Here is a 22567-nt window from a genome sequence, read left to right on the forward strand (position 1 = left end):
CTGTGCCTATTAGTGCCGCCTTAACTATGCCTATCAGTGCCCACCAGTGCAGCCTATCAGTGCCCACCAATGCAGCCCATCAGTGCCCACCAATGCAGCCCATCAGTGCCCACCAATGCAGCCTATCAGTGCCGCCTAATCAGCGCACTTCAATGAAGGAGAAAAATGACCCGTTTGCAAAATTTTATAACAAACTATTAAAACATGATTTTTTTTTTTTTTTTTTTTGCATCTTTTTTTGTTTGTTTAGCAAAAAATAAAACTCCAAGCTGTAACTAAATACCACCAAAAGAAAGCTCTATTTGTGGGAAAAAAATGATAAAAATTTCATTTGGGTACAGTGTTGTATGCCCGCGCAATTGTCATTCAAAGTGCATCAGCGCTGAAAGCTGAAAATTGGTCTGGGACTGAGGGGGGTTTAAGTGCCCAGTAAGCAAGTGGTTAAAGCATCACCAATGGAAAATATTAGGGATGCACCGATACCGTTATCGGTACCGATACCAAGAATTTGTGCAAGTTTTGTTATTCACGCAAATGCTACCGATACCGAAACCAATACTTTGTGGTGCTATTTGCATCAATGCAAAATGAATGGGCGCAAATCACACTGCAAAGAGTCACATGCGTTTGCCCCACTAGTCCTGTGTGTGTAGAAATAGGAAAAGCTCCATCTAGTGGGCAGTTTAAAATGTTAGAACTCACAGTACATATCTGACCAAATGCAAAGTCTACATAGGTGTCCCGGGCCTGCCGATGATAGCAAATCACGGCCGCTGGAGGTGCTTACAGGGCTGGAGGAGATGTAGAGGCAGCCAAGCTGACATCATTTCCGCCCTATACCCACAGGGTACTGGAACTTCTCCTCCAGCAACCATGATTTGCTATCATTGGCAGGAATGGGACACCTATGCAGACTTTGCATTTGGCCAGATTTATACTGTGATTGCTAACATTTCTAATAAACTGCTCAGTAGATGGTGCTTTTCTCTTTCTACACACACACACATAGGAACAGTGGGGGAAATAACATGCAATTTAGATAGGAATCACACCGCGTTCTTGTTCAAATCGCATTCGATTCTCTGCAGAGCAATTTGCGCCTATTTTTTTTTGTATTGACGCAAATCGCATCGCAAAGAATCAGTACTCGTACTCACCTATGAAAAAAAAGCGGTATCGGTGCATCCTTAGAAAATACAGGGTATCGAATTTTGTTGCCGTGTCACAGGCGCACGCAATATTAAGATTTGACATGTTGGGTATCTATTTACTTGGTGCAACATCGAGTCAGCCGGATCCACGGGCACACCCCCACGGCTGACAGCGGGTACGCGTGTGCCTACAATCTCACCTGTACGGACCAACAGGTTTGCGCAGGAGAGCTGATCTGCCGCTGTAAAAGTACGGCGGCTGGTCGGCAAGTGGCTAAGGTTTGAACATGCACTACAGACACAGATTTAGCCATTGTGACATATGTCTTTATAAATAAAACCAAGTTTCATAAAGAATAATATAAAAAAAAAATTAAACTCTATTGGCTGTAATGAATATATTATCAACATTAACAACTTCAATACAGGGCATTTTCACCCCCTTCGTGCCCAGGCCAATTTTCAGCGCTGTCGCATTTTGATTGACAATTGCGCGGTCATGCAACACTGTACCCAAATTAATTTTTATCATTTTTTTCCCCATAAATAGAGCTTTCTTTTGGTGGTATTTGATCACCTCTGCGGTTTTTATTTCTTGCACTATAAACTAAAGAAGAGTGACAAGTTTGAAAAAAAACACAATATTTCTTACTTTTTGCTATAATAAATATCCAAATTCTTAAAAAACAAAACTATTTTTTTTTCTCTCAGTTTAGGCCGATATGTATTCTTCTACATATTTTTGGTAAAAAAAAAAAAAAAAAATCGCAATAAGCATATGTTGACTGGTTTGCGCAAAAGATATAGTGTCTTCAACATAGGGGAAAGATTTAAGGCTTTTTTTTTTTACTAGTAATGACGGCGAGCTGTGATTTTTATCGTGACCGCGACATTGCGGCGGACACATCAGACACTTTTGACTTTTGGGACTATTCACATTTCTACAGCGATCAGTGCTATAAAAATGCACTGATTGCTGTATAAATGTCACTGGCAGGGAAGGAGTTAACACTAGGGGCCGATCAAGATGTTAAATGTGTTACCTAGGCAGTGATTCTAACTGTAGGGGGTGGGAACTCACAAGGGGAGGAGACCGATCGGTGCTCCTCTGTACTGGGAACACACGATAGGTCTCCTCTCCTTTGACAGGAAGTGGATCTGTGTGTTTAAACACACAGATCCACGTCCCGGCTCTGTTGCAGTCAATCGCGGGTTCCCGGTGGACATTGCGGCTGCTGGGCACACGCACCGGCTCCCGAGACGTCCGGTAAGCCTAGGACGTCATATGACGCCCGCCCAGGATGGGAGATCCCTCCTGCGGACGTCATTTGGCTATGGACTGGGGTAGGAAGTGGTTAAATATTAAGAAAAAAGAAAAGTCTTTTTCTTTCAGCAGCTTAGTAGATGCCCCCTATTTATTCTTATGTTGAAGTGCAGTGTTAATTTTGATGTAAAATTTCGATTTAGTTTTAGTCCTTTGACAAAAATGACATTTTAGTTTTAGTCATCTGAATTGTTTTTCATTTTAAGCCATATTTTAGTCGACTAAAATAGTGTTAATTTAGTTAACGGAAATATTTTAGTCGACGAAATTACCGCTGGGGTGGGCTGACCCTTCAAATTATATAAGTACAACGTGTGACCGAAGGGCTCTCAGCCCCTTTGTAATGTGGATATAGCGCTGACATCCCACGCTGGCGGTGAAGGAACGCGATCCGCGATTGCGGCATTCCCTTCCTTCCTTCTTTCAGACGTGAAGTTCTGGCGCGTCCCGTGGAAAGCCGAGTTCCTGCACTTTTCATATTCTCCGTCAAACAAGTTTGAACAATGCTAAACCTACAATTATATTGACATACAAATTTGAAAACTGGAAGAGAGAGACAGAGCCTGCAGGGGGGTACGGCGGCCGTGCCAAGTGAGCGTCTTCCAAAATGTATCTTACAGTAAAAAAAAAAAAAAGAAAAACACGCAGATGACTTTAGGGCAGAATTTGCCTGGATGATGAACTATCAGGAAATTCGGTGGAATACTGAACCCCACAGCAAACTTTCCAAGCAGAAAACACATCTATGGTCATTGCTTTCGGGCTACATTCTGCCCGGTCACTACCTGCAGACACCCACAAGAAAAAAAAAAACGATTTAAATTAAGGCTCCATGCACACTGGACGCTAAAATAACATTATAAAAACGCGAGTCTTTCAACGTTTTTTAACATTTTTGCAATTGGAGTTTATGGGCATTTATTAGCGTTTTTTTAGTGTTTTCCTGCATTCGCGTTTTTAGCAGGTTTTTTTGTAATAGCGTTTGTTAGCGTTTATTAGCGTTTTTAACGTTTTTTTTTTCAATGGATCAAAAATGTTTAAAAAAAAAAAAAAAAGCTGGTGAGCCACGCTTTTGAGCGTTTATCAACGTTTACCAGCGTTTGTCATTTTTTTGTGGTCAGAAAAAACTATTCCTGAACGCGATTTTATGGCTCCATGCACGCTGGAGCGCATAAACTTTTTTTTTTTAGTTTGGGCGTTTTTTTTTTTTTTTCAACAGCCCGTAAACTCCCCTCTATGTTATCCCATGGATGTTTTTGAACTTTTATCAGCGGTGGAGTTTATGGGCTGTTTTCTGAACACCATAAAATCGCGTTCAGGAGTCGTTTTTCTGACCACAAAAAAAAATAAAACGGCAAATACTCATAAGCGCTGATAAACATCGATAAACGCTCAAAAGCACGGCTCATTAACGTTTTTGATCCATTGAAAAAATTCAATTTTTTTAAAAAAAAAGGTAAAAAACGCAAATAAACGCTATTGCAAAAACGTTAGAAAACATTGAAAGACTCACTGCAAAGCTACTGGCGTTTTTATAATGTTATTTTAACGTCCAGTGTGTGCATGGAGCCCCACGACTCCTGAACGCAATTTTATGGTGTTCAGAAAACAGCCCATGAACTCCACTGCTGATAAACATCCAAAAACGTCCATGTGTGCATGGGCACATAGGATAACATAGAGGGGAGTTTATGGGCTGTTAAAAAAAAAAATCCCAAAAACTGACGTTTATGAGCTTTGTCTGCTTTTTTTTTTACACTTTACTGTTGCAAGGAAGATCATTGTAACAGCAATGTTTTCAACTGTCATGAAAGGGTTACATTCATGACAGCTGTGATCACTAGTGTGATTAGCTACAGCTAATCACATGGTACAGGGTGCGGTGATTTGGCCCAGGTACCAAGTGATAGCTGTTGGTCAATCACAGCATAAGAAACAGAACTGTTATCAATGAATTCATTCATAACAGCTTTGTTGACATTGTGATCATGGGATCGGCGGGCCCCCGAGTACCGGAATCTGCATTCCACACCGGACACACCGCTCCTAAACCCAGGTCACCAGAACTAGTGTCCCCATTGGAAGATTTTCCTCTCTGTTACTTTTCTGGGGATAACCCAAAATTTGGGATTTTCTTTTATTTTCAGTTGCAATGATAATGGTAAACAGGACAAAAAGGGAGGAGGAATCCCCCTAATGGGGGCACAGACAGCAATAAAAACTGACAGGGGTTCTAATCCCTCTCTACTCCACCCAAAAAAAAAAAAAAAAGAAAAAGTTTTGCCTTTAGGGCCAGCTCACACCACATGCAGTCCAGTGCGTTTTTCGCACTGGACTGCATTCTTCCAGTGCAGTTATGACCATAACCCCGGTATTCTCTTCATTAGTGAGCGGTCCGGTTTAAGATAAAAGTGGTCTCTGCAGCGGATTCGCCGCAAGAGAGGGGCGGCGGGAGAGGGCACCCCTCCCTCCGCTGCTTACCGGAGCCGTTGGTATTGGCGGAGGCGATCGGATCCTCCCCTGCCTGTGGAGACGAGTGAGGGGAAGATGACCCCCACCCGTCTTCATATCATTGCAGAGGGGAAGCGACGTCAAAACGTCACTTCCTCCCATAGCTCTTAAAGGGACATTTAAAAAAATTATAATTTTAAATGACAACTTTTTTTTTATTTATTTTTTCGCATATGAAAACGGTATTCAAACCACATCGCCGAGATTGGTAGAGCGAGAGCAATAATTCTAGCCCTGGACCTCCTCTGTAACTCAAAACATGCAACCTGTAGAATTTTTTAAACGTCGCCTATGGAGATTTTTAAGGGTAAAAATTTGTTGCCATTCCACGAGCGGGCGCAATTTGAAGCGTGACATGTTGGGTATCAATTTACTCGGTGTAACATTATCTTTCACAATATAAATAAAAATTGGGCTAATTTTACTGTTGTATTATTTTTTAATTCAAAAAATATATTTTTTCCAAAAAAGGGCACTTGTAAGACTGCTGTGCAAATGCAATATGCCACAAAGTATTGCAACGACCGACATTTTATTCTCTAGGGTGTTGGAAAAAAATGTATAATGTTTGGGGGTTCTAATTTTCTAGCAAAAAAAAACTGTTTTTAACTTGTAAACAACAAATCTCAGAAAGAGGCTCGGTCCTTAAAGCGGGTGCCCATTTAAAAAAAAATTAAAAATAAAAGTCAGCAGCTACAAATACTGCAGCTGCTGACTTTTAATAATTGGACACTTACCTGTCCCAGGGTCCAGCGATGCGGGGGAACGAAACCCCGCTCGCCCCCCCCCCCTCCGTTCGTAAGTGTGGGCACCCGGCTCTGGCTTCACAGCCGGGCACCCCCTGCGCAATCGTGAGTGGCGCCGCGTGCCATGAGTGGCCGCGCAATCATCTGGGACCTGTCACGCGTCCCAGATGATTGACTAGAGTGAGCGAGCAGAGCTGAGCCCTTCCTGTGCCGAGGGGAAGTGATGTCACGAGCCCAGGCACTGAAGGAGGCAGACTACGAGGGACCCCCTAGCAACAGGCATTTAGAGGTGAGTTAATTTTTTTTTCCAAATGTTTTTCTTTTTTTTTTTAGGACTTTTAATCATTTTTTTTTGTGTGTGGAACGCCACTTTAGGAGGACCTGTCATGCTTTTTTTCTATTACAAGGGATGTTTACATTCCTTGTAATAGGAATAAAAGTGACACAATTTAAAAAAAAAAAAAAACCTGTGAAAAAATAAAAAATAAAAGGAAAATAAATAAGATTTTTTTTTTAAAGCGCTCCGTCCCAACGAGCTTGTGTGCAGAAGCGAACACTTATGTGAGCAGCGCCCGCATATGAGAACGATGTTCAAAGCACACGTGTGAGGTATCGCCGCTATCGGTAGAGCGAGAGCAATAATTCTAGCCCTAGACTTCCTCTGTAACTCAAAACATGCAACCTGTAGAATTTTTTAAACATCGCCTATTGAGATTTTTAAGGGTAAAAGTTTCTCGCCATACCACGAGCGGGCGCAATTTTGAAGCGTGACATGTTGGGTATCAATTTACTCAGCGTATTGGGCTAACTTTACTGTTGTCTTATTTTTTTATTCAAAAAAGTGTATTTTTTCCAAAAAAAGTGCGCTTGTAAGACCGCTGCGCAAATACGATGTGCCAGAAAGTATTGCAACTATTCTCTAGGGTGTTGGGGAAAAAATGTATAATGTTTTCTAAGTAATTTTCTAGCAAAAAAAAAAACAGTTTTAACTTGTAAACAACAAATCTCAGAAAGAGGCTCGGTCCTTAAATAGGGAGTCCACCTAAATAAAAAATTTTTTATTAAAAGCCAGCAGCTACAAATACTGCAGCTGCTGACTTTTAATAAATGGACACTTACCTTTCCTGGAGTCCAGCGATGTCGGCAGCCCAAGCCGAGCAATCGCTCAGCTCTCGGCTGCTGCCAGTGCCATTCTTGGTGAGGGAATCAGGAAGTGAAGCATTGCGGCTTCACTGCCCGATTCCCTTCTGCGCATGCGCGAGTCACGCAGAGCAATGACACGCAGCGCTAAGACAGGTATTTGCACCCACTTCCGGGCATAGACTCCCGCGGGAGTCTACGCCTCTTCCTGTCCCGCCACGCTGTCTGCTGGGACACACACAGGTCCCAGAGACAGCGCGGCGGGACAGGAAGAGGCGTAGACTCCCGTGGGACATACACGGGTCCCAGAGACAGCGCGGCGGGACAGGAAGAGGCGTAGACTCCCGTGGGACACACACGGGTCCCAGAGACAGCGCGGCGGGACAGGAAGAGGCGTAGACTCCCGTGGGACACACACGGGTCCCAGAGACAGCGCAGCAGGACAGAAAGAGGCGTAGACTCCCGTGGGACACACACGGGTCCCAGAGACAGCGCAGCAGGACAGGAAGAGGCGTAGACTCCCGTGGGAGTCTATGCCCGGAAGTGGGTGCAAATACCTGTCTTAGACAGGTATCTGCACCCCCCCCCCCCCCCCCTGAAAGCGGAGGTTTAATTTTTGTGCTCTATTTGTGTGGAAAAAAAAAAGATGAAAATGACATATTGGCGCAGTGTAGCATGACCGCGCAATTGCTATTCAAAGTGTGACAGCGCTGAAAACTGAAAATTGGCCTGGGCAGGAAGGGGGTGAAAGTGCCCGGTATCGAAGGGGTTAATTCATGGATTATTGTGTGTGAGGGTCTCAGATAACGGTGTGGTATTTGGATTTCTTGCAAGGCAAGGAGGTCAATAATTTCGGTCTATTTAGTGTTTTAAACAGTTCCGATTATAGGAGAACAATAACTACCTTTTCCTTTAGGCCAGAGCAGTATGATGCATGGGAAGAGACAACGATGATTGACAGAAGGTAAGAAGTGTTCGGAAAGAGACGGGAACAAGGAGAGACCGAAGGTGAGATGGTGAGAGTCATGGGAGGAGGTGGAGAAGGAGATAGATGGGTTAGATAAGACTAGATGCTTCTCCCCTTGGAATGTCTCTTCCTTCCCTGCAGGCACAAACTCGCCACCCCCAGGAATTCTACACGGCTGCCTCCTTCTCCCATCTATCCCTCCTCGCTAATTAATTCATGATTCATGGAAGGCCCTCTCCTCGTCTGCCTCTTTAATTAAAATAGTTTTGTGGGACAGTAAATGGGAAACCACAAGCCCAGGAGACTGCAGCCAAAAACAATCGTTTGAGGTGCTCCTGGGTGACGGTGAGGAGGATTCTGGGTAGGATCAGACGCTGGAGAGCTCACGGCGGCTTCCACTTCAGTTTTTATTTTTTTTTTATTTTTTTTATAATTCTCTAATTTTAGGTTTTTGCGATCATAACATGGTTACAAGAAGCGACTCCTCCATTTCATTTCAAACTTAATAATACAATGTTGAGCGACAGCGCCAGGACGGCTTCAAAAGATCGCGCACGTGCGCCAATATGCAGAAATATGGATCCTTGCCAGAAGTTTATGTGGGAAGGTTCAATTGTGTGAGAGTGCATGAGTGGACATTGTGCAGACGTCTTTACATGCAGACGCATTGACATGCACACCTGATTAAAGACTTGGCGTTACACAGCCTATTTTATGAAGTGTACTGAAACAGGAAGTTGCTGGAGGATCTTTAGCTGTCCCTTGTGTCCTGAATCTGCCCTTCTGATTTCCTCTTGTTGACCTGGCTTTTCTCTGGATTCTTCTCTGCTCTGATCTTCTGGTGTGACCCGGCTTGATTCTGACCTTAGCTTATTTGTCTACTAATTGCTGACCTCGGCTTACTCACTGACCATGACACTGCTGACTACCTGTTGCTGACCTCGGCTTACTTACTGACCATGACACTGCTGACTACCTGTTGCTGACCTCAGCTTACTTACTGACCATGACACTGCTGACTACCTGTTGCTGACTTCAGCTTACTCACTGACCATGACACAGCTGACTACCTGTTGCTGACCTCTGCTTACTCACTGACCATGACACAGCTGACTACCTGTTGCTGACATCAGCTTACTTACTGACCATGACACTGCTGACTACCTGTTGCTAACCTCGACTTCCTTACTAACATTGGCTTACTTACTGACCATGATCTTCTGGTGTGACCCGGCTTGATTCTGACCTTTGCTTATTTGTCTACTAATTGCTGACCTCGGCTTACTCACTGACCATGACACTGCTGACTACCTGTTGCTGACCTCGGCTTACTCACTGACCATGACACAGCTGACTACCTGTTGCTGACATCAGCTTACTTACTGACCATGACACTGCTGACTACCTGTTGCTAACCTCGACTTCCTTACTAACATTGGCTTACTTACTGACCATGACACTGCTGACTACCTGTTGCTGACCTCAGCTTACTTACTGACCATGACAATTTTGACTACCTGTTGCTGACCTTGGCTTGCCTCTTGACCACAAACCTATTGATAGCCCATTGCTGACCATGGTTTGCTTCCTGACCATGTTCCTACTGCCTACCCCTTGCCGATCTCGGCTTGCCCCCGACCATGCCTCTGCCTTCTCTCCTGCCTGATACCTGCCTTCCAGGTTGGCAATCACTGGTCGCTTCAGATTCTGCCTCCAGTCTGTCATGGTGCCTATGTTAGCTGTTGTTCCAGACTGACCCTCTGTGGCTATTTCACCTGGCTCTCGGGTGATCTTCTCAGCAGTCTACAAGAGTACCTCTCTGCCAAGTTACCTACCAGAGGCAATCATCTGTCGACTCAACTCTCGGGCACCTGTGCCACTTTGTGCCCTTTTACTCCCTGTCACTACTTTCAGGGGTATTTGGACCAGAGCTGCAAGTGAAGACATCTCATCCAATTAGCCTTCAACCAAGTATGTGATAGACAGTTACTGTAAGGAAATACATTTGCATACATGCAGGCGTATAAGCCTAAGAACCCCTGCTGGTGGCCGTGTAACAAGAGCACGTGCACATGCTGATTTGTGTGTGCGTATTGGACTCAGGAGGGCTATTTAAACTGCACTAAACCTCTATGTCAGTGCTGTTTGGTTTATTACGCTCCTTAGCATCTGTTCCTGTGTTGATCCTCTGTTGCCGACCTGACTCTGCCTGAACACCGCCTGTACCAACCCCTGGATTGCATTTGGACTATTCTTGTGCCTGCTCCTTTGGATGGTCTGCCTTGCTGTTACTGACCCGGCCTGGTTTTTGACTACTCTGTTGCCTGCTGTCTGTACCTTGATCTGCCCGAAAATTGCTGACCTGGACAGCCTGAACTTGGCTTGGCTCTCGTACCTGCACTCACATCAGCTAACCTGTGCCTGCCTCCAACTGTGGTCCTTCTGCTGGTGTGCATCCAGCTAGTCATCTCTGCGCACCCTAACGCACATCAGCACCTGCTGGCATCTGTTTGAGGGGAGTCTGAAGAGAGTCTTCCATTCCATAGAACTATAAATCATTCAAAAAATTACCAATATGTTGCAGAGAAGGTAAAATCTACCCAATAGTACTATATTTTATGGAATAGTTCCACTGTATGGTTCCTCCATCGATCTAATTTCATTACTCTTCAAGAACCAAAGGCCAATTAATAAGGGTATAATTTGTTTTGAATACAGTACATCCTGGCCGCATTAAATTGTAGCGTTTTAGTGACGACAGTGTCAAATGAAGGAGGAAAATGATGTTTTTTACCCAGTATCAGAAACCTGTAATAGATATAGTAACTACGCATTGTCTCCTGAGGAAGCTCTTTTGGAGCGAAACATGTTGAGAAAAGAGTGGCATTGATATTTTATGTGTAAAGTCTTTGAAAGTGCAATAAGAATAATTTTTTTGTAAATTTTGTAATAAAAATTGTAATATGTAATTTATGGTGAATTTTTTGCTATAAATGTGCTAAACCTATAATAAAACACCTAAAAAGTCCCGAGGTCTAGTGACCTCTAAGTCCCTTCTGTTTTAAAATTGTCTAAGTGGGATGTGGTGTTTTTTATCTTTGGCTTTCTCTCTTGTTCTTGCTTTCTGTCTATTTTGTGGGAATACATTTTGCTAAAAAAAAAAAAATCCAAAAAAACACGGCAAAACGCTACTGCAAAAACGCTGTGAAAATCATTCTACAGCCACAGCTTTCTACAGCCAACGCTACCGATGTTTTTGTATAACATCCGGAGTGCAGGAGGTCTTAAAGTTGCAGCGACTTTAAAAAGAAGCCTACGTGACTTTGGTGCAGCTTTCAGCCTGAGTTCACACTATTGCGTTGCAGGAACCAGCGAGATTCCAGCGCCGTTTCCTGCTTCACATCTCTCCCACAGGCAGCTCACACTGCCCTCTGTGAACCATTGCGGGTGTCAATACAAAGTTAATGACACCCCCCACCAGATCGGTTCGCAGATTGAAGTGGGAACAGTGGATTCGGATGAGAATCAAGTGAGAACACCCATGCCATCCGATTCCAGTGCGGGGGGGAAAAAAAGTCCCTGCACTTTTTTTGTGGGAATCCAATGCGAGTTCAGCCATACAAACTGTAAGGCTGAACTCGCATTGCACAGACATTGCATGCGATCGGCCCCGCAGGGCAGGTGCAAATCGCATGCAATGTCTGTGTTCACTACAGTGTGAACCCGGGCTTAATGCAACTTTGATTCAGAGAAGGTATAAAGTCAGATTAGAGTCACACCAAAAGACGCGTTTCAAAGTGGCGCTGGCAATTATGCGACTTTGGAGACACACTAATGTGAATGGAGCATAAATGTTTTTACTGGTCTATCCGAAAGCCAAATTACCCAGCTGATGACACTGAGAATGCTACATATGCCAATAAAAACTTCAAAGTCCACATGAGAGGTTTAGCACCCCCAGTCATTCTGCCCTGACCCCCCCCCCCCCCCACTGTGTCCCCTCCCTGCCGCTTTCCTGAAATTTTTGGACACATTTTTGGGCGTGTATTTTGTGTGATTTTTGGGCAAATTTTTGGGCATGTATTTTGTGCAATTTTTGGGCAAACCATTCTTTTCATTGGGCTGACCTACATGTGAAATCGCAGAAAAAGAAGTGCATGACGCTTTTTTTTAGAATCGTGCTACACCAAAATGCATGGTCCTTTGTTAGCATGCATTTTTGCAAACATGCACGCGTTAGCAAGGTGCATTGGGGTGCCATTAATAAATAAAGCTGTATTATCCCAAAGCCAAAAAAAAATCATATCTTGCAGCTTAGCCAATCATTAAATGTGGTAGCTGCATTCGTTTTCTTTCTTTAGGCTTTACCCCCCCCTCAGTTTTTACCAGTAACACACCTCCTATATTAGAGCGCTCCCCCACTCTGGATGAAGGAGCACATGGGGCACCTTTGGACAGCAGTATTGTTATTCTGGAGGGAAGGGAGTGTTAAGCCTCTTCCACACGATCGGATCTCCAGCGAATTTTGTGATGACAGACTGTTGGCCTAAAATCCGACCGTCAGTACGCTCCATCAGAAAATTGTTGTCCAATTTTCCGCCAACAAATGTTGGATGGCAGGCTAGTAAATTTTCGGCGCGCAATAGTCAGTTGTCAGATTTTTGTATCGTCTGTGCACAAGTTCATCACACAAAAGTCCAAAAACGCATGCTCGGAATCAATGCTCACCAAACACGACATTAGCAGAAGGTGCTCAAAGGGGTGGCGCTCAAGAGCTTAAATCCCTCATAGTATGTTACTATGTTTGTGTTTGTTGGCCGACAACTGCGTGCCGTTAGTATGCAAGACAAGATCCCAGCACATGCCCTTCAGACAAAAGTCTGATGCTCTTTTGGCCAACAATCCGATCGCGTGTACCAGGCTTTACACGTACTAGCGGATTTAAATACACTAACAATCTCAAGGCAAACTCCAACTCACACTATAATTAGTTACAGCAAACAGTTTGACGTTATGTTGTCCCTTCAGAGCGCTCGCGCCAGTGGCGTCACCAGCTGCCGCTCCGTGAAATATCTCCTACACGGCGCATGTGTAGGAGATAATCATTTTCCCTACAGGTGAGCTCTATTATAAGCTTACCTGTAGGTGAAAATGAACGTCCACTTTAATGGCCCTGTCACACGCCTACAAAAGTGATGTGTGTTCTTGGCGTGTTGCGGGACTGCATGCGATCTTGCGTGAGGCGAGGTCCCACATCGAAAAAAAATGTGAACCTGCCCTAAAAAAATAAATAAAAAGGCAGTTTAGATGAAAAATAGAGAGATACAAAGCAACAGCAATACTGTATTTTCTCTGTTTCATTCATCTGAAGATCAAAGGGATGAGCTTCCATCTGCACACGATGTCAGTTAAAGCAAACTGCACCTTTTTAAAAACAAAAACAAAGAAGAACCCTGAAAGACAATGGCATAATGTGCTAGTGTTCATCGCATACTAGCACATTATGAGATACTTACCTTAGAACAAAGCCTTCCAGCGGTGCGCTGTCTCCGCTGACAGGTCTTCCTTCGTTCGCATGCGTCGCCTGATTGGCAAAGCCCCCTTCCTGACCAGGCCATTTGTTTTGCGATACGGCACTGCGTCACTTTAACTGACAATTGCGTGGTTGTGCAACGTTGTACCCAAACAAAATTGCTTTTTTTTCCCCAACAAATAAAGCTTTCTTTTGGTGGTATTTGATCACCTCTGGGGTTTTTTTTTTTTTTTTTTTAGAAACAAAGAAAGACCAACAATTTTGGAAAAAAACAATATTATTTACTTTTTGCTCTAATAAATATCGGGCCAAAAATTATTTAAAAAAAACAATTTTTTTTCTTCAGTTTAGGACAATATGTATACTTCTACATATTTCGGGAAAAAAAAAAATCCCAATAAGCGTATATTGATTGGTTTGCGCAAAAGTTATCGCGTCTACAAAAAAGGGGATAGATATATGGCATTTTTATTATTTATTTATTTATTACTAGTAATGGCGGCGATCTGAGCTTTTTAGTGGCACTACGACATTGTGGCGGACAGATCAGACACTTTTGACACTTTTTTGGGACCGTTGTCATTATTACAGTGATCAGAGCCAAAAATATCCACTGATTACTGTATAAATGTCACTGGCAGGGAAGGGGTTAACACTAGGGGGCGATCAAGGGGTTAAATGTGTGCCCTAGGGAGGTGTTTCTAACTGTGGGGGGGGGGAGGAGACTGACTGGAGGAGGAGAGAGATCGCTGTTCCTGATCACTAGGAACAGCAGATCTCTCTGCACTCCGCTGTCAGAACAGGGATCTGTTTGTTTACATACACAGATTCTGTTCTGGGTCTCTGTGGAGCGATCGTGGGTGGCCAGCGGACATCGCGGCCGCCGACCACAAGCATCAGCTCTAGCGGCGCGCCCGGCGCCCCCTATCGCTCTTAAAGTGGCTGACGTACACCTACGGCGATTCATGCAGCCGTGACAATTTTTTCCACAGTATAATGATGGCGGCTGGTCGGCAAGTGGTTAAAGCATACCTCCCAATTTTTTGAGATGGGAACGAGGGACACCTATCAGCAAAAGTATGCAGGCATAGGGCACACCCCCTTGCCACGCCCCCTTAAAGGGGAATTGTACAAAAAACAAGATTGGTAAAAAAAAAAGTGCTTTTTTTTTACCACTACTATTCCTTTATATTGGCTCCTGGAATTTACAAATGCAGCAATTTAGAAATCAGATGAAAGGTTTAGCGCTGAGAAACACTTTTTGATAGATAAAAAGTGCATTTTATATACAACTATATGGATCAGACCAAAATGAGGGACAAATGAGGAGGAATGAGGGACAGAGGGACATCGCTCCAAATCAGGGACAGTCCCTGGAAATCGGGGACAGTTGGGAGCTATGGTTAAAGAGGTGCTACGCCCCCCCCCCCCCCCCCCCACACGAAAAATTTAAAGTCAGCAGCTACAAATACTGCAGCTGCTGACTTTTAATATAGGGACACTTACCTGTCCGGGGATTCAGTGGTATCCTTACCCGAGCCAATTTCTCAATCAGCTATCGGGTGCTGCTACCGCTATCTCTGCTACGCAAAAACCGGCAGAGAAGCCTTGCGGCTTCACAGCGAGTTCCCTACTGCGCATGCGTGAAGCACACTGCGCTCTGTGAATGGGCGGGGAAGGAGGAGGGGGGGAAATCCAGGTACCCCCCCCAAAGGTGCCAAATGAGGCAGCGGAAAGGGAGGGGGAGGGAGATAAGTGGCGACCCCCTTTTTGGTTGGAGCACCGCTTTACGCTTTGACAACAAAACCTGGAAGCTGATTGGTTTATCCTCAGAGCTGCCCTCTCTCCAGGTTTAGTAAATACCCCCCCCCCTAAAAAAATAGCTTTCTATGAAGGCCATTCACATTGCAATTTTGCGATTTTGATCCGGTTAAAAAAATAAACAAAAGGGTCCTGTGAGTGTTTAGTGTGAATTTGATCTCCCAGCTATGCCCAGTCCCCTCAGAAATTGCATTCAATTCACACAAATCGCCAAAACACAAATCGCACTGTGAAATCGCATCAATTCGCACCGCGTCAGTGGAGCATTTAAAACCCCTTTTAAAAAGGAGCCTTTAACCCAGGGGTCTCAAACTGGCGGCCCTCCAGCTGTTGCAAAACTACAAGTCCCATGAGGCATTGCAAGGCTGACCGTTACAAGCACGACTCCCACAAACAGAGGCATGATGGGACTTGTAGTTTTGCAGGGCTGCCAGTTTGACACCCCTTGCAGTTCTGGGGGTATTGGGGGGGGGGGGCACTGCAAGCGTACATTTTGTCTGATTCCCGAAGTTCGGCTTTAGGACTTCTGGATCAGAACTCTTTACTTAACGAGGCGGCGCGGTGAAAGCGGCGCCTCCCGCCGATAAGTACACAGATTAAGCTGGATATACCGTGTCACATTCGATCACCTAGAAAGGCGATAGAAAAAGTTGAGGCTTCTATCTTAGAATGTATAAAGTACATTTAGAGAAAACAGAAAACTAAATACTTGACATATTTGTCTGCTAGTACCAAACAAACACGCCCGCCCCTCGTCATGACATCACCTATTTTGACAGCGTTTGACAGAGGAATGTACCAAATGGACAGAGGCAAAAATGACACACAGATATGGAAAAAAATACCGTACATGCAGAAAATCTGTTTTAAAGAGGATTTATTTAGGAAAGTACGCACTTTACCATTGTAAAGTTTACTGCTTTGCTGTTCCATATTTTCAGGGCCGTGGTTAACTGCTTTAACTGCCGTGGCTATTGGTGAACATGTGCACTGCCGAAAAAATGTGTTATTTTTAATTTCATTCGTTTTTTTTTTTGTTTTGTTTTTTCGTTTTTCTGGTCATTCGTTATGATCGCAATTCATAAAATTTGAAAATCTGAAAAGGATAAAGAAAATCCTAAAATTCGAATGAATAACTAACTAATAATAACTAATTATTAAATTATAGGTATTTGGAATTTCCTTTCAAATTTGGCTGTTAGTGAACGTAATACGAATTTATCCAAAGTTACGAATTATCATGCCGCATTTAAACAAATGGAATGGAACAAATTAAAAATAAATAATAATAATAAAAAGTTTTTATTATTATTATTATTATTGTTATTTATTATTATTAATTTGTTACATTATCCTATATATTAATAGTAATAGTTAAGTAATATTAGTTATTTATTATTTCAGATTTTTGCATTTTCGAATTTCCGAATATGTGGAAAAATTCATTAACCACTTCAGCCCCGAAAGGATTTACCCCCTTCCTGACCAGAACACTTTTTGCGATTCGGCACTGCGATGCTATAATAAATATCCCCCAAAAATATATAAAAAAATAATAATTCTTTCTCAGTTTAGGCCGATACGTATTCTTCTACATATTTTTGGTCAAAAAAAAAAACGCAATAAGCGTATATTGATTGGTTTGCGCAAAAGTTATAATGTCTACAAAATATGGGATAGTTTTATGGCATTTTTATTTAATTTTTTTTCATTAGTAATGGCCGGCGATCTGCGATTTTTATCGTGGCTGCGACATTATGGCAGACACATCGGACACTTTTGACACTATTTTAGGACCATTGTCATTTATACAGTGATCAGTGCTATAAAAATGCACTGATTACTGTGCAAATAACACTGGCAGGGAAGGGGTTAAACACTAGGGGCGATCAAGGGGTTAAGTATGTCCTAGGGAATGATTCTAACTGTGGGGGGGGATGGGCTACCACTGACATGACAGCGATTACTGCTCCCGATGACAGGGAGCAGTGATTTCTGTCAAGTCACTAGGCAGAATGGGGAAAAGCCTTGTTTACATAGACATCTCCCCGTTCTGTGGCTCCGTGACACGATCGCGGGCACCCGCTGGACATCGAATCCGCGGGACCCGCGGTCACGTGCGCCCACGATGCCGCATCTTAAAGGGGACGTACAGTACCTGTACGTCCATTTACCCAGCCGTGCCATTGTGCCGACATATATCGTCATGCGCTGGTCAGCAAGGGGTTGAACACGTTTTCGTTAATTCTGATATTTCTGAATTAATTAATCAAAATTCGTTAAAAAACTAATTCGGAACGAAACGAATGTCTCGCTCTTTGTGATGCTAACAAGTTCAGTCTGAAGCCCCGTGTTACTCTCTCATTCACACTGGCTTAGCACAACAACTCAGCAGCTAGTATTTAAAGCATGGAGTGATTGAAGCTTATGGGCTGGTTCACACTAGAGGCTGAGGAACGATAAAAAACCATGGCTGAGCTGTGTTTTTACTTCCCTCTCCCAACCGCTGCCCCTTTTAGCTGCAGAGGCAGCGGCCGGGGGTGTACACATGCCATGGCTTTGATACTTTACTTTGCAGACACGGCAGGAATTATACCCCCAGTGCCTTCTATGCCCACCAAGCGCAACCCATTTAAGTGAATGGGGGCGTTCTGCATGTGCAATGCACACAATTACGGCACGTAGGTACCGGATTCAAAGGGTTAAAGCGGGATGGTACGGAGGCAACACAACACCTCCTCCTCCCACTTCTGTCAAATGCTCTCTGAAGGACGTTAACCCTTTCCCGCTGACTGCCTCCTGGCATTCGGGTCATGTGACCGATGTGATTGGCTGTCACAAGCGGTCACATGATCGAAAAAAACTCTCAATCACTAGTATGCACCAGGAGCTTTCCGTTACCCGCCGGCTACCACGCTTGGAGCCTGCAGGGAGCGCGCTCTCAGCGCGGAAAGTGATTCAAACAGGGCTGCATATATGAAGGCCCACATTCCGAGAGGCCGCATATAGAGGTGCATCTCAAAAAATTAGTTAATTTATTTCAGTAATTCAATGCAAAAAGTGAAACTCATATATTTTATATAGATGCGTTACACACAGAGTGATATATTTCAAGCATTTCTTTCTTTTAATTTTGATGATTATGGCTTACAGCTCATGAAACCAAAAATTCAGTATTTCAAAAAATTTGAATATTACACAGGGCCAACTGGACATTTTCACTTAGGGGTGTACTCACTTTTGTTGCCAGTGGTTTAGACATTAATGGCTGTGTGTTGAGTTATTTTGAGGGGACAACAAATTTACACTGTTATACAAGCTGTACACTCACTACTTTACATTGTAGCAAAGTGTCATTTCTTCAGTGTCGTCACATGAAAAGATATAATAAAATATTTACAAAAATGTGAGGGGTGTACTTACTTATGTGAGATAATGTATATGAGTTTCACTTTTTGAATTAAATTACTGAAATAAATGAACTTTTTGACGATTGCGGTAACCAGCGTGAAGAGGTTAATCATTCTTCAGCGACCAAAGCAAGTGTGAAGGAGTGGCCCCTTGTGCATTCGGCTTTAAAAAGGCCACTTTTAGAAGAGTGTGACATTGCCTCTAAATGCCCCTCAATGTGTGCATGCATAGGCTTTACAGGTATTTAGAGGGAGGAAAAAAAAAATACTGCCATTGCAAGACTACCTAAAGGATGCATTGACTGAAAAAGGGTGAGAAGCACTGGATTATGGGGCCAATAGAAAGCCCTGGGAGGTGGAAGGGGGCTGAGCTAAGCTTGACTTGGCTTTGAGCAAGCCGAGAATTGAGCCTAATGCCGCGTACAGATGATCGGAATTCTCATCCGATGGTTTTCCCAACGGAATTCTGATGGAATTCTGCTCAAGCTGTCTTGCCTACACACGGTCAAACCAAATTCTGATAGTTTAGAACGCGGTGACGTACAACATGTACGACAGGACTAGAAAAAGGAAGTTCAACAGCCAGTAGCCATTAGCCAATAGCTTCTGTCTCGTAGTTGAATCTGAGCATGCATGATTTTTGGCGTGTCGGAATTGCATACACACGATCGGAATTTCCGATAGAAAGTTTTTCCATCTGTAAAATTGAGAACATGCTATCAATTTTTGGCTGGCGGAAATTCGGACAGCTAAAATCCGATGGAGCATACACACGGTCGCATTTTCCGATGAAAAGCTCTCATCTGTCTTTTTCTGGCCGGCATAATGCCGCGTCCACACGATCGAAATTCTCTACAGAAAAAGCTCTGATGGTTTTCCCGTCGGAAATTCCTACGGAATTTCACTCAAACTGTCTTGCCTACACACGGGCACACCAAATGCCGACGGTCAATAACACCGCGACATACAACACGTTTGACGGCACTATAAAAGGGAAGTTTAATGCTTCCGAGCATGCATCGAATTGTTTTGGAGCATGCGTCGAGAATTTAGCGTGTGGAAATTGCATACACACGATCGAAAAATCCGATAGAAAGGTTTTCCGTCTGAAAAATTAAGAACAGGCTCTCAATCTAAAGACCATCGGAAATGCTGACAGAAAAAGACCGATGGGCATACACACGGTCGAAAAATCCGATGAACAGCTCCCATCGGACTGTTTCCTTCGGAAATTCCGGCCGTGTGTACGCGGCATAACTTCAGCTGCCGCTATTTCTGGTCCTTCTGATTGAATTTATGTTTTTTTTTTTTTTTTTTTTCGGGAGGTAACCCCTGCCTATGGTTAGTCTGAATATCCCAGGCTTGTGATTGGTCTACGGTATTAAACTATAATGGATTTTCTGGCACATCCGGTAAAATTAAACCAATGGTCAATTCTCACATTTTCCCTACTCACCAGTCGCCCGGCCTCATTGTTATGGAGGTCTATGAGGGTCCGTATGTCGCTTTTCCCCTTTTTCCGCTTGGCGTCCATGAACTGTCGCGACTTTTCGTAGCCGTATTCCACATCATCTCCGCAGCCCCCCCACTCCCAGGCCGAGCCGTCGGCCCCGGGCCCGATGGCCAGCGGCGGAGGGGGCCCCCAGTTTCGCGTCACCTCGCATCCGCACTGCATCAGCTCTCCCATGCTGCAGGCCTGGGTCACGGTGTGGATCACTCCGGCGGCGGTGATGGCGTAGACGAACGCCGTCTCCCGGATATCTGCAAGGCAACAGATCACAGAAAGTCAAAATTAAATTCATAACGTGCCCGGAGACATTTGGAAATATTCACCTGTCATTCAGTCTAATCGTCCAGTAGAAATGATATGTTCTCTACAAGCGCCGGAGTAATCGGGAGCAAATTGCCAATTTTCCCATGTCATGCGATAGCTCCCCTCTCTTGGCCGACGTCCATACGCTTTCGGGGGTTTTTGGTTTTGCCAACTGCAGGCCATTGTCAGCCACAGTGTAGTAAATGTAACATAATATAGTGCCAGCCCCTGACTCCCTTATTTCATCTCCCCACTAATAACACTGGGCTCATTTGGAGGAGACAAAAGCATCTATCTGAACAGTCCGGGTACAAATGAATATTAACAGAACTTCGAATATTTACATGAGTGTTTTATTTAACCGCTTCAACACCGGGCACTGTCACCCCCTTCCTGCCCAGGCCAATTTCCAGCTTTCGGCTCTGTCACACTTTGAATGACAATTGCGCGGTCATGCCACACTGTACCCACATTTTTTATTTTTTTTTCACACAAATAGGAGATTTCTTTTTTTTTTGTTATTATTAATTCGTTATATTATCCTATAATTTAATAGTTAGTAATAGTTAAGTAATATTAGTTATTATTTCAGATTTTCCAATTTTCGGATTTTCGAATTTACGAATATGCAGAAAAATTCATTAAACACCTCAGCCCCGGGAAGGATTTACCCCCTTCCTGACCAGAGCACTTTTTTTTTTGCGAATCGCCACTGTGTCGCTTTAACTGACAATTGCGCGGTCGTGCGATGTTGCACCCAAACAAAATTGATGTCCTTTTTTTTCCCCCCACAAATTAGAGCTTTCTTTTGGTGGTATTTGATCACCTCTGCGGTTTTTATTTTTTTTAGCTATAAACAGAAAAAAAGAGCGTAAATTTTGAAAAAAACGCATTATTTTTTACTTTTTGCTATGATAAATAATAAATATCCCCCAAAAATATATTAAAAAAAAAATGTTTCCCTCAGTTTAGGCCGATATGTATTCTTCTACATATTTTTGGTAAAAAAAAAAATTGCAATAAGCGATTATTGATTGGTTGGTGCAAAATTTATAGCGTTTACAAAATAGGGGATAGTTTTATGGCATTTTTATTAATAATTTTTTTTTTTACTAGTAATGACGGCGATCAGCGATTTTTATTGTGACTGCAACATTATGGCGGGTACATCGGACATTTTTGACACATTTTTGGGACCATTGTCATTTATACAGCAATCACTGCTATACCAATGCACTGATTGCTGTGTAAATGACACTGGCAGTGAAAGGGTTAACCAGTGGGTGTCAGTGTAGGGGTTAAGTGTTCCTAGGGGTGTGTTACTAACTGTGGGGGGCTGGGCTGTGTGTTAGTGAACACTGATCTCTGCTCCAATCACATGGAGCAGAGATCAGTGTCACTTGTAAGGCAGAACAGGGAGATGCTGTTTTCAACGGCATCTCCCCGTTCAGCCGCCCCGTGAGACAATCGCGGGTATCCCCACGGCGATTGAGTCTGCGGGACCCGCGACCGGGCTCACAGGGGTCCCAACCGGCATGCACGCGTGCGCCGCCGGTGGTGCGCACGCGATGGCAGGGCGGCAATTTCAAATGGATGTACCTGTACGCCAATTTGCCTGCCCGTGCCATTCTGCCGACGTACATCAGCGTGCGCCGGTCGGGAACCAGTTAAAGAGGAGTTCAGGCCTGTGAAAAAAAAATTCAAAATAAAATAACAGCAGCTACAAATACTGTGGGCTGCTGACTTTTAATATAAGGACACTTACCTGTCCAGGGATTCCATGATCCAGTCGATCCATCCATCAGCTCCGGGTGCAGGCACCGACATCTTCACTATAGGAAACAGGAAGTGAAGCCTTGCAGCTCCACAGCTTCCTGCTGCGCATGCACAAGTCACACTGTGCTTCCTGAATCGTCCCGCTGTCTTCTGGGACCTGTGTGTCACAAATTTTGCAGATCGCCGCGATTGTTGTGCGGCTATCTTACCTGGAAGTGGGAGCGGGTACCTGGTTTTGACAGGTATCCGCTTCCCCCTAAAAAGTGCCAAATGTGGCAGTGGAGGGTGGGGGGGAAGGGGGCGCAAATAAGCAGAGCTTCCCCTTATTGACGGAGTTTCACTTTAACTTCAGCAGAGACAAATCAGTTCTCCTGG

The 22567-nt window shown here is 43.9% G+C and overlaps 1 protein-coding gene across 1 annotated transcript in view; it reads right to left on the reverse strand.

Annotated features, from left to right (window-relative positions):
• Window positions 1-22567, reverse strand: part of WNT6 (Wnt family member 6) — a 178762-nt gene that overhangs the window by 12219 nt on the left and 143976 nt on the right. Inside the window, exon 3 of the mRNA XM_077447867.1 lies at window positions 20060-20364. Coding sequence (XP_077303993.1) covers window positions 20060-20364 — 305 coding nt within the window. The remainder of the gene's footprint in view (window positions 1-20059; window positions 20365-22567) is intronic.

This window comes from Lithobates pipiens, unplaced genomic scaffold (assembly GCF_037356315.1).
Source record: "Lithobates pipiens isolate NorthernLeopardFrog02 unplaced genomic scaffold, aLitPip1_a1.2 Scaffold_22, whole genome shotgun sequence".
Taxonomy (NCBI): domain Eukaryota; kingdom Metazoa; phylum Chordata; class Amphibia; order Anura; family Ranidae; genus Lithobates; species Lithobates pipiens.